This window comes from Eremothecium cymbalariae, chromosome 7, assembly GCF_000235365.1.
Source record: "Eremothecium cymbalariae DBVPG#7215 chromosome 7, complete sequence".
NCBI classification, from domain to species: Eukaryota; Fungi; Ascomycota; class Saccharomycetes; order Saccharomycetales; family Saccharomycetaceae; genus Eremothecium; species Eremothecium cymbalariae.
This window is the reverse complement of record NC_016455.1, coordinates 453,240-467,099: the sequence shown is the minus strand read 5'-3', so window position 1 is coordinate 467,099 and position 13,860 is coordinate 453,240. Positions and strand designations below refer to the sequence as shown.

At 39.3% G+C, this 13,860-nt stretch overlaps 9 protein-coding genes across 9 annotated transcripts; 7 read left to right on the top strand and 2 right to left on the bottom strand.

The window, feature by feature from the left end:
* Nucleotides 1-191: 191 nt before the first annotated feature.
* On the top strand, nt 192-800 carry JAC1 (J-type chaperone JAC1; the record flags this gene model as incomplete). The annotated part of the gene is made up of 1 exon (XM_003647840.1): nt 192-800. One exon carries the CDS (start codon nt 192-194, stop codon nt 798-800), a length of 609 nt encoding a protein of 202 aa, XP_003647888.1.
* Nucleotides 801-1,011: 211 nt separating this feature from the next.
* CKB1 (casein kinase 2 regulatory subunit CKB1) lies at nt 1,012-1,857 on the bottom strand (the record flags this gene model as incomplete). Its single annotated transcript, XM_003647839.1, has 1 exon — nt 1,012-1,857. The coding sequence occupies one exon, from the start codon at nt 1,855-1,857 to the stop codon at nt 1,012-1,014; it is 846 nt and encodes a 281-aa protein (XP_003647887.1).
* A 754-nt stretch (nt 1,858-2,611) lies between these two features.
* RAD4 (Rad4p) lies at nt 2,612-4,891 on the top strand (the record flags this gene model as incomplete). Its single annotated transcript, XM_003647838.1, has 1 exon — nt 2,612-4,891. One exon carries the CDS (start codon nt 2,612-2,614, stop codon nt 4,889-4,891), a length of 2,280 nt encoding a protein of 759 aa, XP_003647886.1.
* Nucleotides 4,892-5,154: 263 nt separating this feature from the next.
* Nucleotides 5,155-6,138, top strand: SPT2 (Spt2p; the record flags this gene model as incomplete). The annotated part of the gene is made up of 1 exon (XM_003647837.1): nt 5,155-6,138. The coding sequence occupies one exon, from the start codon at nt 5,155-5,157 to the stop codon at nt 6,136-6,138; it is 984 nt and encodes a 327-aa protein (XP_003647885.1).
* A 188-nt stretch (nt 6,139-6,326) lies between these two features.
* Nucleotides 6,327-8,987, bottom strand: VTC5 (Vtc5p; the record flags this gene model as incomplete). The annotated part of the gene is made up of 1 exon (XM_003647836.1): nt 6,327-8,987. The coding sequence occupies one exon, from the start codon at nt 8,985-8,987 to the stop codon at nt 6,327-6,329; it is 2,661 nt and encodes an 886-aa protein (XP_003647884.1).
* Nucleotides 8,988-9,691: 704 nt separating this feature from the next.
* SLU7 (mRNA splicing protein SLU7) lies at nt 9,692-10,708 on the top strand (the record flags this gene model as incomplete). Its single annotated transcript, XM_003647835.1, has 1 exon — nt 9,692-10,708. One exon carries the CDS (start codon nt 9,692-9,694, stop codon nt 10,706-10,708), a length of 1,017 nt encoding a protein of 338 aa, XP_003647883.1.
* Nucleotides 10,709-10,954: 246 nt separating this feature from the next.
* On the top strand, nt 10,955-11,772 carry RRP1 (Rrp1p; the record flags this gene model as incomplete). The annotated part of the gene is made up of 1 exon (XM_003647834.1): nt 10,955-11,772. The coding sequence occupies one exon, from the start codon at nt 10,957-10,959 to the stop codon at nt 11,770-11,772; it is 816 nt and encodes a 271-aa protein (XP_003647882.1).
* Nucleotides 11,773-12,099: 327 nt separating this feature from the next.
* SSS1 (translocon subunit SSS1) lies at nt 12,100-12,324 on the top strand (the record flags this gene model as incomplete). Its single annotated transcript, XM_003647833.1, has 1 exon — nt 12,100-12,324. The coding sequence occupies one exon, from the start codon at nt 12,100-12,102 to the stop codon at nt 12,322-12,324; it is 225 nt and encodes a 74-aa protein (XP_003647881.1).
* Nucleotides 12,325-12,786: 462 nt separating this feature from the next.
* Nucleotides 12,787-13,167, top strand: BUR6 (negative cofactor 2 transcription regulator complex subunit BUR6; the record flags this gene model as incomplete). Its single annotated transcript, XM_003647832.1, has 1 exon — nt 12,787-13,167. One exon carries the CDS (start codon nt 12,787-12,789, stop codon nt 13,165-13,167), a length of 381 nt encoding a protein of 126 aa, XP_003647880.1.
* Nucleotides 13,168-13,860: the final 693 nt, after the last annotated feature.

The window sequence follows — 13,860 nt, the reverse complement described above, 5'->3', positions numbered from 1 at the left end:
ACCGGATCTTTTTAAAGGATTTTCAGAGTGGTACGATAATAGATGAAGCGTTGTTTATTAGGAAGACAAGTGGAGTTGATAGGTTAAGGTTAGGGGGTTTGAGGTTTAACTATATATTGCAGTTTTTGAGGAGTATTGATATCTTTCTGTGCAGCGGATAAGAGGAGTATTGAGATTTTGAAAGGCATAGGATGGGTTTTATGTTTCATAGAGGGATTTCAGGGTCTTACCGGCTTCTTGGTGTAGGACGAAGATGGTATAGCAGTGAAAATTGGTTCAAGTTGTTTCCGAAGACGTTTCCTACAGGTGGTGCTACGTGGGATGTGGATATTACGCAGCTTCGGAGGGAATATAGACAGTTGCAGGCGGTGCACCATCCTGATATTGTTGCGAATGCTGGATCAGATGAAGATAGTGGTATGTCTAGTAAGTTGAACAAAGCGTTCAGTACGCTTTTGAAGCCTGTGTTGAGGTCACAGTACTTGCTCCAGTTGCAAGGGATTGATTTGACCAATGAAGAGGTTGCGCAAGGGATTATGCAGAGGAATCCGCAGTTGTTGATGGATGTTTTGGATGTTCATGAACAATTAGAAGAATTGGAGACGGAGGAAGATATCAAGGAGCTGAAGGGGGCTAATAAAGAACGGATTGCCAAGTTGCAGAAAGCTATCGGTGCAGCATTTGGTGCTAATGATTGGGATAAAGCTGCGCAGCTTACGGTGGAGTTAAAGTACTGGGATAATTTGGACAAGGCAATCAAAGAATGGGAGCCAGGTAAGCCTGTTCAACTGACTCATTGAGTTAGCTACTGTAACCATACATGTATATATAAATATTTATCCCGCTTTCTTCTTTGCAAAAGAGGATCCTTAATTTGGGATTGGTACGCAGAACTATGTTATGTAGAGGACCAGTTTACTAATGCAATTCGACGATGACATTATGAAAATTTTGATATTCTATTTTAATTTCTTTAATTACGTATATCCAATGAATAATAAGTACTCGAGGTCATTCTAGATCCTTTAACTTCAGAATCTCGTACTCGCATTTTACAAACTCCTCCCACTCGGCTTCTGTGGAAGGATATTGTCTCAGCCATTCCATCCTGGGGCCAGATATGGATTCTTTGGCCAATGCAAATCCAAATATCCTCAGACGGTAAACGTTCTTGTTCTTCTGCTCAACATAGTCTTCTAGCTCCTTAAAATGTTTCAGAAACACACCTGGGAAACTTGTGCCCCAGAATGCACCTTCAAGACATAAATGCCGGCTTGAATGTGGTAGATACAAGTCCTGACAGGAAGCACAATACAACCTCACGGTGTTCTTACCAACCGTATCACTCAAACCACAGGGAAGCAATTGCATTCCTCCACAGTAATACCTGGGACATGTACCAAACTCCTTGTGATCGAACTTCTCTGCCATGGCCTGTAAGCCTTGTTTTGTCAGAATATAGCGCGCGTGAATTAACCCATATAGTTGCTCCGCACAATGCTCAATAATAGACTTATTCACAGTCTGCCCATCTTGATTAGTGGGTGGCGTTCTCCTACCATTGCCATTGTTTTGATCAGTCCCTCCATTACTCGTCAGCGCCGCTGTTCTAGTAGCATCCCCCCCCATGCTTTCCTCTTCCTCATCTGATAAAGACACCAGATCTAATATTAAATCAAGCGCCCTCCGATAATGTGGAATCTCCTGAGATAGCCCAGTAAGATTAAAGTCATCTTCAATGAAGTCAGTAGGAACCTGGCAGAAGAATTCGTGTCCAAAACGAGAGCAAAAACTAGAGATCCATTCGTCGTAGTTACTTGATTCACTAACGTCCGAAACCTCCTCCATGAAGGACATATTATGCCAGTAACACTGATAATTGGTCTGCCACCTTTCTACCAGACTATGATTATTCGCTACCTCCTAGTTGGCGTATGAACTATTCTCTTGTTCTTCCATTGTGGGTAGAATATATTCTAATATCAATTTTTTTTCTCCTTCCCAACCTTTCTTGCACACAGTGCGACTGGCAATTGATCAACGAAACTGCATGCCAAACCTGAGGGATAATTTATGAGTCTTTCCATGTTATAGATAGCTGAGAGTGTGATCTAATGCAACATGATGTGGCAGGCTGTCAATTTCATCCTTAGTATCCAGTAGAAGTCAGTTGGAAGGGAGTCTGTCTTGCTACACAAGAGATTACCGTATATACACGTGCGAATCATGTGATTACCGTGCAAGACTGCTCTTTAAATATTGATTTAAATGCCAATCTATTGTAGTTATTAGTTATAGGGTTTACTTGTTATTGTTCAGAGCATTCTTATGTGTTGTATAAGGGTTGGTCATCCCAAGGTCTGCGTTAACACTGCCAAACGTGTCAACCTTATAAGTTATATTAACTTGGAAGTAAAGGCATATGATATGCAAGTGACATATAGAAATCGATGAATTGGACAGATATCAAAGTGCTGAATACATACTTATATGAGAAACTTTTTTATATTTGATTGAACTATATTTTCTCGAGGCCTAGCACGATATGAAGAAAGCAGACCGCGTCCGAAGGACATGACGGTATTGCAAGCATCTAACAAGCAGGTTAGTTATGGGAGACAAACTACCACCAGAGTACTTTGAATTAGTCAGAGATGCGTTAGCAGAAGAAGTCCAGGTTAAGAAACGAAGAGTTGAGCATGGGAACGATTCTCCGCCAGTGGTTGTAAGCATCTCTTCATCGGACGACGGACAAGATTCCCCCACTGAAGAGGATCAGAGCGAGGAAGAAGATTACGATAGTGATGAATTTGAAGATGTGGTTACAGAAGACAATGGTAATCAGGGAGTAGATGTTAGTTTAAATATTGATTCCTCATCCCCACGAAAATCCAGTTCTAGGAGTGTTAGTAAAGCTGCAATTGTAGATCCTAAAACACGTCAATTCCGCAAGTTTTTTCATATGTTTTATCTGGTTGCGATGATGTTGCACTACTATCTACGTAATGAATGGTTGAATGATCCTAAATTGCAGGGGAAGCTGTCTGACTTGGTTCCTGATAAAGTGCTTATAAATTTAAGTCCCGAAAGAGATGAAGAACTACCCCTGCGTTCTACTAGGAAACTATTAGATGCGCTCAAAGCGTGTATGAAGCTATGGATCAAACATTGCAAGGTTATTAACGGTAAAGACGACGGGCTGTATATGTGGAGATGGGATTGGCTCTCGAATGGTGCGGGGCGTTTGCAGAAGCCATTGACTCAACGACAGTTTAGAAACATACTAACGAAAGGAGCACCAATGTCACGGAAAATTGCTGCTGAAGGATTTGTTGCAATGTTGCGAGGATGTGGTTTAAATGCACGTCTTGTGGTCAGTCTTCAACCTCCGGATTTTACCAATTTGAAATCCTTCGTTGCTGCAGATTCAAATTCTAAAGACACAGATGCTCAGGACACTAATAAATTTGAATACCCGTTGTTTTGGTGTGAAGTATGGGATAAATTCGCAAAATCATGGATTAATATAGACCCAATTTGTAAGGAAGTTATCGAACAGATTAGATATAAATCAAAGTTGGAGCCAACAGGGAAATATGCCAAGTTTAACCAGCTGAGGTATGTGATTGCCTTTGACAGAAAGAAAGGTTGTAAAGATGTTACTAGGAGGTATGCTGCAGGATATAATGCAAAGATTTTAAAACGTAGGATTACCAGGGATCAGGCTGGCTTAGCATGGTATAATACTGTGATCGGGGCATTCCATAGACGAAAAAGGACAAAGATAGATGATTACGAAGATGAATATTTCAAGAAAAGAGATGAAATGGAGGGTATACCAAATAATATTGCAGATTTGAAAAACCATCCCTACTATGCAATTGAGAAAGATTTAAAGCAAAACGAAATTCTACGGCCTGGTTGTGTACAATGTGGGTTTTTGAGATTAAAGAGCACAAAGAAACACAATCTCAGCACCATCAAAGTTTATAAACGTTCTGATATATTGCAATGTTTTTCAGCAAGGAATTGGTACATGCAAGGTAGAATTCTCAAAACTGGTTGTATGCCTGCCAAAATAATTAAAGTGAAAGAATTCAATACCGGAGAACAAACGACTGAAAGGCTTTATCATTATGATGATACCGAACCTTATGTCCCTCCTGTAGTTGATTCAGAAGGTAATATACCCATAAATGCATATGGTAATATTGATGTTTACAAACCATGGATGATCCCAAAGGGATGTGTTCTAATTGAAAGCAACTGTGCAATAAAAGCTGCAGCATTTATAGGTATTCCGTTTGCCAAAGCTGTTACTGGCTTTAAATTTGAGAAGAGTAGAGGTGCAAAGACTAGAAGTGCAAAGCCCAGAATCACAGGAGTCGTTGTCGAGACTCAATATTGTGAGGCTGTATGCTCCATGATAGAAGGCATCCATTATTTAGCTGCACAAGAATTAAAGGAGGAACGCGAATTACAAGTTTTGAAGTCCTGGGCAAAACTACTGGCACAATTGAGAGTGAAAAATAGATTGAATGAGAGACATGGGACAATCGAAGATAACGAGGTAAGCGAAGAAGAGCCTAAGACTGAAGATCTGCCTGAATCTGGTGGTTTTATTATAGAAGAAACAACAGATATCATTCCTGACCAGTCGAATCCTTTTGCACACGAAGAAGAAACTAGGGGCTTTTTCGACCAAGACATATCTACAGAAGCTATCGATAATTATAACAGCAGTGAACGTAGTAAAGTGGAAAATTATGAAGACCCAAACAGCGCAACCTCTTCCAAACGAAACAGCAAGGAAGCCGAGATAGCTGATGAGTACGTTTTGTTCATGGAAGAACTAAATGAAAACGATAGTGACCATATAGATAATAAATAATTTAGCCTAAGCTACGTACAAGGCTAAAACGAAGCCACATGTATATATCATCAATAGCATCTTATTATTTTGTATTTATTTATTTCTGATAATGCCTAATATCCCTCATGACTGCTAAAAATCTTTTCGGGCAACTCTCTATGCGTTAAGTAGCAGTTAAAAAAGAACATAATACTGAGAACTATTATTAATAGGTTAAAGAATCAGCCACAATAGGTTTGAGGTTCTCAGTGAGTTGCTTTTCAGCTCTTGAGGTTATTAGTATGAGCTTTTTGGCTAAACTCTCTAAATTGAAGAAAACTGCATCTGCAACTACTAAGAGCGAACAATCAACAAATAGCAAAGACAAGAGCAATCTATTGTTGAATGATGATTCAACATTGCTACCGAAACATTACATTAGAGAAGAAGACCCTGCTATAAGAAGATTAAAGGAAAAGAGAAGACAAGATCAAATCAAACGTGGGAGTTTGGGTACCCCAAGGTCAGGTTCACGGAAAAGGTTAAAGACCCCAGGAGCAAGTCGTTCTAACAAGGGGGAATTAAGCGAAGAAGATGATAAAGTGTCTTTTACAACCAAATGGAAACTTCCAAATCCAAGTAAAGTCTCTAAGCCCAGTGTACCTAAGGGTCCTCTGAAGAAATTAAGTTTCGACGACTTGATGAAACAAGCTGAGGAGAAGGCTAAATCTTCGAAACCTGAACCAGATGTTGCAACACAATCTTCTCGGACGACGACCACTAAACTTACCAAACGGGGGTTTAAAGATAAGACCAGGCATACACCAAAAGCCTTAGTTAAAGGATTCACCGGGGGCTCGCCTGTAAAAAAGAAACCAATTGAAAAACCAGTCAAGATAAGAGTTCCCTCATCGAATGGTATAGCTAAACCCAATGAGAAACTTCGTAAAATGTTGGAAAAGCGGAATATTAAACGCCAAACTACTGAGTTCGAAGGTAATGGATCTGATTTAGAGGACTTCATTGATGATGAAGAGGATGAAGTGGACTCCCAAGATGGTTATGGATACAACAAGGACGAGATTTGGTCTATTTTCAATAAAGGGCGCAAGAGACGTTACAGTGATGACTACAACGACTATGATGATGATATGGAGGCAAATGAAATGGAGATTTTAGAAGAAGAAGATTATTCATCTAAAGTGGCGAAGAGAGAGGATAAAATGGAGGAGGAATGGATGCGAAAGCACGAAGAAGAAAAGAAAAAAAAGTGGACAAGAGCATAACTTTGTGACATCCAACTATTTGATGTTTGTTAAATATTACTTACTATTTAAATACCTACAAGATATATTCATGCCCCAAAAAATCTTTTTCTTAGCTTCTTGATTGATAAATAAACGAGTCATAGATGCGTTCTTATATAACTTCTATATAAAAATGAGAATCATTTCATAGTACAGTATTTATGGTATCAAAAAAACATCGAGATGAGGCCATAACACACACAAAACGTGATTAGTATGAATATGACAATACAACTTGTGTAGTGCCACCATGGCGCCATTCGATATCTACTGAAAAGCAACAGCAGGCTGAAAGAGCTCAAGGTCAATGAAAGGATTAGGGAGCTCAATATCAGTGCTGTAATATAAATCGTTCCATCAAACTCTGTCTCATGCCCACCGACCACACTAAACAACGAAAACATTATACCAAAAGTAGTACCAGTGGTGATGCATGAGACGAGCAATGTGGTTAAGTAAAACATGGAAACGACCTTATCATGTTTATATTCATATAAAGAATTGGATTCAGCTTCAAGGTCAAATATTTGCTCATTTGACCAGAAGGAATCCAATTGAGAGTGTTGGTTAACCGATGAAGACATAGAATCTTGTGTCTCTAAACTTGCGTAAGATACACCATTTCTAGATTGAACCAATGAGTCCAGCTCACATTGAGTGGCAGGGCATTCTTCTATGCTCTGTAGAGTAGTATTTTGAATTGGTATTTTGTTATTGTTCTTTGAAAAAAATCGATTCATCTGATTGATATATTGGTAAAATGACAATATAAAGGCCTTATCAAATTTAATGAAACCTTGTTCTCTGCGTTCTTCAAAACTCTGAAAGTTAGAATCGACATAAAATCCATTTTGATCAATTGATTCGTCATTATCAAATTCATTCCAATATCTTAATATATGGCGATTTTCGTTTTCAACACCTTTTGATGATGTATCAATATTCGGAGTATTCTGAGATGTGTTACCATATGAATTATAGGATTTTGGCAATTTTGGAGTGGCCAATGCATGTAACCTTTGTTGGCCTAATTCAAAAAACTCATCTTGTAAAATGGGAGAAAGTTCACAGTCATCTATTTCCTCGTTAATCAATATATTATACAATTGGTTAGAGACAGTGTCCATAGTCGATTTTTTTAATTGATTAGCCACATTCCATAGGGTATGTGAGGATGCGAGAGGGAAACATGAGAAAGAATTGTCTGAAATACTATCGATAAGTTTTATTAACTCCTTGTCAACCTGTGACAACCCATTAAGTGGAGTGCTTACGCAATCCGCTAACATTCTCATCTCTAAGAATGCATGAGGCAGCTGAATTGAATTGTTTATGGTAACTCCTTCATCCAGAGTTATTAAATAGACACAAGTGCTGGCCTTGCCATCGATGGTCACCTCACGCTTGACTAAAAACCTGGTGCGTTTAGCAGATATTGCTATATCACTCAATTTTGCATCGTATGACTCAACCCAATCCAAACAAGCCTTATCTAATGGCGACAATTGCAGCTTCTGCTGTGTTTGGTCTGCTTTATGTGAAAGGGCTTTCAACGCTATATCTAACGGCAACGTTTGGGTGGAAATATAGTTGCGAAACCCAGTAGTGTGACATAGTAACAAACAGGAATTTTTCTTTTCGCCTTGAACTAGAAGACTAGGATGACTATTAGAGTTTACACCTTTCGTATACTTCGTATCTATGAGAAACATCTCAATTTTCGACTGAGATAAAGTGCGCGTCTGTTTGGAAAACAAAGTGACTCTTCGACGTGAACTAGATCTAGATGACATCTTTGCGCCTGCCTGAACATCATCGAAAGAGGTTAAAGATTCCAAGCTCAAATTTCGCTCTAATAGAGATCCATTTTCATCACCGAGTCGTCTTGTTTGATCAACAGTATTGTGAATTATTTGTTTTGATGTAGATATCAGCGTATCGTCAATTACTTGATACCCTAGGTTAAGTAACAGAAACTTCATCTCATCAACATTCTCTTGTGGTACTAGCAGTTTTTGCAGCGGTTCGAACTTTGCCCAAAACAAATTATCAAAGGTTAAACATGAATCGACATGCCTAGAAAGGACCTCAACAATAGACGATTTTATACCATATTTGCCTTCCAGAGTATCTGTACGGGTTAGAGTTCTCTCATCCCCGTCTGCCTTAGACTCCTGTATATCACCATACTGTGCCTTCCTCTCTAAGTCATACAAAACACCAACAATAAGAGATACTTGCAACAGGTACGGACTCAAATCAATCTGCATAAAAGAAATCCCCTCATGTCCAGATTGTAACTCATCGCATGCTAACAACTTAGATACAAACTGTCTCGCATCAGCCTCATCGTAAGGATAATACCTTAAAAACTTCTTGATCAACTTCCTTAATGCCGTCTTTTGGAGAATCAAATAACGAGCAAGCCGTTGTAAATCCAAACTGCAATGGTCTAAATTCTTGTTTATCGTCTTAAAAACGCGCATACTTAACTTAGGGTACCGCCTCCCTTCCACCATCGCCGCTTTCCTATCCCACTGTAATATTGTGGATTCTATTGTCATTAGTCGTTTACCAACTTCCTTCACCTTCAAGCTGACAAAAAGGTTCACATGATGAAACTGCTCTTCAAACGATTCATATAACTTCAAAAGTTCCTCATTCTCCTCCCGCTCCCCATCATTCTCCTCTCCATTTCCCGCATAGCATTTCCTCGAGGCATTGAACGTCGTGACTTGTTTAATATCTCGCTTCAGTTTGCCATAGTCGATATTGTTCAGCTTCCACTCAGGCACACACTTAATTAATATATGAGTGCCAAATTTCATTCCTCAAGATATTTGTATGAAGATGATGATGCTAAACACTATATCCATGCTATGTGCTTCTTGGACAATATTGTCACACTTGAGGAAGGACTAATGATGGTTAACTATTTTCAAGGCCGTTTTAACCACCCTTTGTTCCTTGTAGACCACTATAATTATTCTGAACTGTAAAAATCAAGTATGGTGCAATGATTAACGATTTGCATAAATTTTATTACAGCAACCAGAATTATATTAGATAATAACTAACAATGTAAGGCGCCTGCTCGAGTAAAAATGCTGTGATAACTATAGATAACTTTAAATTAGGAAAAATGTGCTACCACTGCCGTGAATCGGACATCAGTAACGAATTCATAGGTCATGTAGATTTTCGTAAGTGGATTGAAGAAAAGGTAAAACAAGCAGTTGAACTACAAAGAAGAGTTTGTGATCCCAATTTTGTAAATTAGAGTAGGCTGGATGGCAGGGTTTCTTGAAACCGTCCACACGTAGAATAGTTATTAGTGGATGCTGTCCAGGAGGCTGGTTAAGTATACGGCTTTCGCCGTGCATGTATTAAGTAGAGGTGGGGAAGTTTCGATTATATAAGGAAAAAGCAGTGTGTTGGCAAACATCGATAAGTAAAAATCCTTACTAGGTAATTGCTCCAAAGCTACGAGCGTCTAGGTAGATAGATAGGTTTAAGACGGAGAGATAGGGTAATGGTAGAGAACAAGCATATTCCGAAATATATTCGGGATCGGCCATGGTACATCGGAAGTGAGGATAAGGAGGATGGTGGTGATTATCTTGGACACCATCGGATTGACGAGGGTCAGGGACCAATCGATTATTCTCTTCCCAAGTTGGGAAATGATATTAGTGATAAGTTTTTGATTGTTGGGAACAAAAGGAGAGGCAAAGGTGTTGGTGGGAAGTGTTGCAACTGCGGTTCGTTAGGTCATGAGAAGCGGGATTGTTTAGAGCGACCTAGGAAGCAACGACGTGGCACAGAAGATATATCTAAGCAAGAGGAGGGTGCTGGTAAGGGGGAGGAGCGGGCCGAAGAGTTCAAGGTACGAGATGAGAGTGGGTTGAATTTTGATGCTAAGCGCGATAGGTGGTTCGGTTACGATGATAGTGGTTATAATGAGATGATCAAGCGCAGCTGGTTAAAGAGGAATGCGGAAGATACGGGAGGCGCACAAGACAAAGCGGTTGTAGACTTTGATGTGCAGATAGAACGGTACAAGCTGGGGCTGGTTGATGATACCAAATCAGATGATATTGGATCAGGGGCTACGTCGGACAATGCACCATCTATACGGTTACGTGAAGACAAGGCTAAATATCTGAACGACTTGAACTCTGAGGAGCTCAAGTATGATCCTAAGTCCAGACTTTACAAAGATAAGGATCTAGGCGAGGTTGACCCCAAGACAAAGATGTTTCATCGCCACTTGAAGGGTGAATCTGTCCAACTGGTAAACTTGGGCAAAAAGGTCCGAGAATCTGCCTCAAAAGCTGGTATTAGAGACGATACTCGGAACATTAATAAGCCTGATCATGTTTTAGCGGCAAATCCAACCAAATATGAGATATTGTTAATGATGGGTACAAAAGGTACAGCAGATCTTGCTGTATCAGGGAATATGCAAGGAACAGACAGGCCGCCTTTAAAAAGATCTGACACTGAAGAGACGAACGTCGATACTAAACAGAAGGGACCTACGGACTAATAATAATGCCATAGAAATCGTTTGTAAATATAAAGAATGCTTTTGTAGTTCTGCTCGACATGCCACTTGAACAGTTGAAGAGCGTGATGATATTACCGATGATATCGTTTCTTTTGTTGCACGCTTTTGGAAAATTTTCTTGAAACTTAAAAAACAGTGTGAATATTTCGACGAACCTCATCGCCAAATCTGTTGCTGGACGGAAGTTCTTTAGCGTGTACCACCTATCAAATCGGTATAATTTGACGATGTCTAGCGTGCAAGTGTCTCCGTTTGTGAAGCAGTTGGCTTCTAACAATAGGAAGGTCAGAGAAAATGCGTTGGACTCCTTGAAGAAATACATGGCCACCAAGAAATTCATGTCCAATTCTCAAATACAATTTGATCAGCTGTGGAAGGGGCTATATTATTCTATGTGGTTTAGCGACAGACCAAGACCACAGCAAAGACTCTCAAACGAGTTGGGTGAATTGTACCTTTTATATTTGGGAAACAAGGATGTACAACTGAGTGACAAAGCATTCATCAGGTTCTCCAAGGCGTTTTGGAAGGTTATCTGTCTGGAATGGTATAGCATCGATCATCACAGGTTAGACAAGTACCTTTTGTTGATGAGAAGAGTGTTATACAACCAATTGAAGTACCTGAGGGAAAGAGAGTGGGACGATGTGTTGGTCGATAAGTACGTCATAAATGTACTGGGTAAACTGCCATTAAGTGGGGATAGGAAGGTATACAATGGTATTCCCTTTCACATAATCGATATATTTGTCGATGAATGGGAAAAGTTAGTTCTGAGGAATGGGAAAGAGGCCGATGAAGTCGAGGACAACGATATAGATGATGAAACTGAAATAGAACTTATAAGTCAGACTCCCCTTCCAAAGTTCATCGCTCTGTTGCAGAGCCTATCTAGTGACATCACAAATATCAAGGTTTTGAGAGAAAAGATCAAGGAAGATGTGTTAGCCGACCCCAGACTGTATAAGTGGGGGGTTTTAACAGAGAAGGATAATGAAAACCATGAAGATGAAGTGGAAGAAGAAGAATGGAAAGGTTTCTAAAACCAATGCGAACAGTACATACACCCAAAAATTGATACACACATATATATATCATCTATAGATGTGAATATAATGAATTAAAAGCCATGCATTACCACTTGATTGTATTACTCCCTGCGGTTACCCTACTTAATCTCTCTATCCAGCTGTCTATTTTTGACGATTCTGCGTTTCTTTCGAAAAATCTGAAAAAATGGTAATACAGAGAACACGTACTTAGACTTACAGTATCAAGGCTAGTTTCAATCGCACTCACGCAGGACCGTTACTGCTCTCCCCCCCCTTTGTCTACTTCCTTCTTGCCAAACTAAAATATATCAATTAATCATGGCCAAGAACAACAATAACAATAACAACCAAATTGAAAAGTTAGCTGAGGCACCTTTGGAATTCGTCAAGGACGGATCTACCTTCATCTCCAAATGCAATAAACCAAATCAAAAGGAATTTCTGCAAATCGTTAGAGCTGTTGGAATTGGCTTCCTAGCTGTTGGTGTCATTGGATATACGATTAAACTAATCCATATTCCAATTAGGTACTTAATTGTGTGAATTATTGTGACGAACAATACGGGTCAATAACAGTTTACTAATTATCGTATCACAATTAATCAACAACTACTTCCAGAAATTGCCCGGGTATGCCGGGTATGTACTCCGGGTTTTGAAAAGCTATACCAGACACACTGTTGAACTGAGTAGGCTGCTTTCTCTTTAGATGGAGGCATCTCTCCAATTATATTATGTATATAATATATATGTGTGTATACGTATTACACATTGCATATATGTAGCTATAACTGCCGAAAATATAGTTTTCATCCCGCTACGGGTTCATCCGCCTAGCTTATAACATGGCTTCTTCTGTTTCCTCGACTCATAGCAATCGTCATAGTTGGGAAGACGTATTTACATACATATATATATAAGTTGCGGAAAAGAAAAAGACAACCATCGGAGAGCGTCTAATAAACATCTAACACAGACACACAGTCAACACTTAGAAAAACCATCATGGATGCTATACCGGGTCCACTGGCAACAGGTGATAGCGCTTCTCCCTTTGCTAAAATCAAAACCCATTTCCCTCCTGCCAAAATTAAAAAAATCATGCAAACGGATGAGGATATTGGAAAAGTGTCTCAGGCAACTCCCGTCATCACTGGAAGATCTCTAGAGTTCTTCATAGCCATGCTTGTAGATAAATCTAGTCAAATTGCTAGAGAACAAGGCTCTAAAAGGATAACAGGCGATATCATGAAGAAAACTATCATGGCCGATGAGAAGTTTGACTTCCTAAGAGAAATAGTGTGCCCAGAAGCCACACAGCAGGATTCAAGCAACGACGATGCCGATCCTGACGTTGATACTAATCAGTTTCCAGTTGATGTTTAGCATACTACCACCCCCTCCCTCCATCCCACACACACTATTCTTTTTGTATCTAACGCGTCTATTTAAGTGTATAATAATAATATCATCTACTTCGCAGCAAACCTACATCATGTGCCTTTTGATTACATAACACAGATATCACGTGATTTTTAAACTCTCGAGTAATCGTTTCCGTTGTATGATTTCCCTCGAAGTTTAACTGCATATGGAGAGTTACTTTATAACTGAATTCAGGTACCAACTCATATTAGCAAATCTCAATGGATATATAATGGGCCTCACGCCATATAATTTAACAAATTGGATATTGAGGACATTTCAGGTGCTTATTGAAAGCCATTTTTCTGCGTGAGTGAATAGTGGAAGCAGATCCAAGTCAAAGCTAACGTTGTTAATAAATTGTGAAGCTGTTTGCACTCAACCGTCTCGAGAAATAATAGTTTGGTATCTTATGTGCATAGCGGGGTTCGTACCGTTGAATTCCATCAAATTCAAGGCATATATATATACATGGTGTGCCGTATAAAATCTGTTTCAAATTTATTGGAAGTTTCGATAGAGTTTAGAAATAACGGTTTTTATTTTATTTTATTTTAGGAAAAGCGCTTAGGTATCGCTATATTTAGCTGCAGCATTATTACTTAGTGGGTATATTGGTAATAAGCAGGGGTGTTATAGATTGTATTGTTTAGG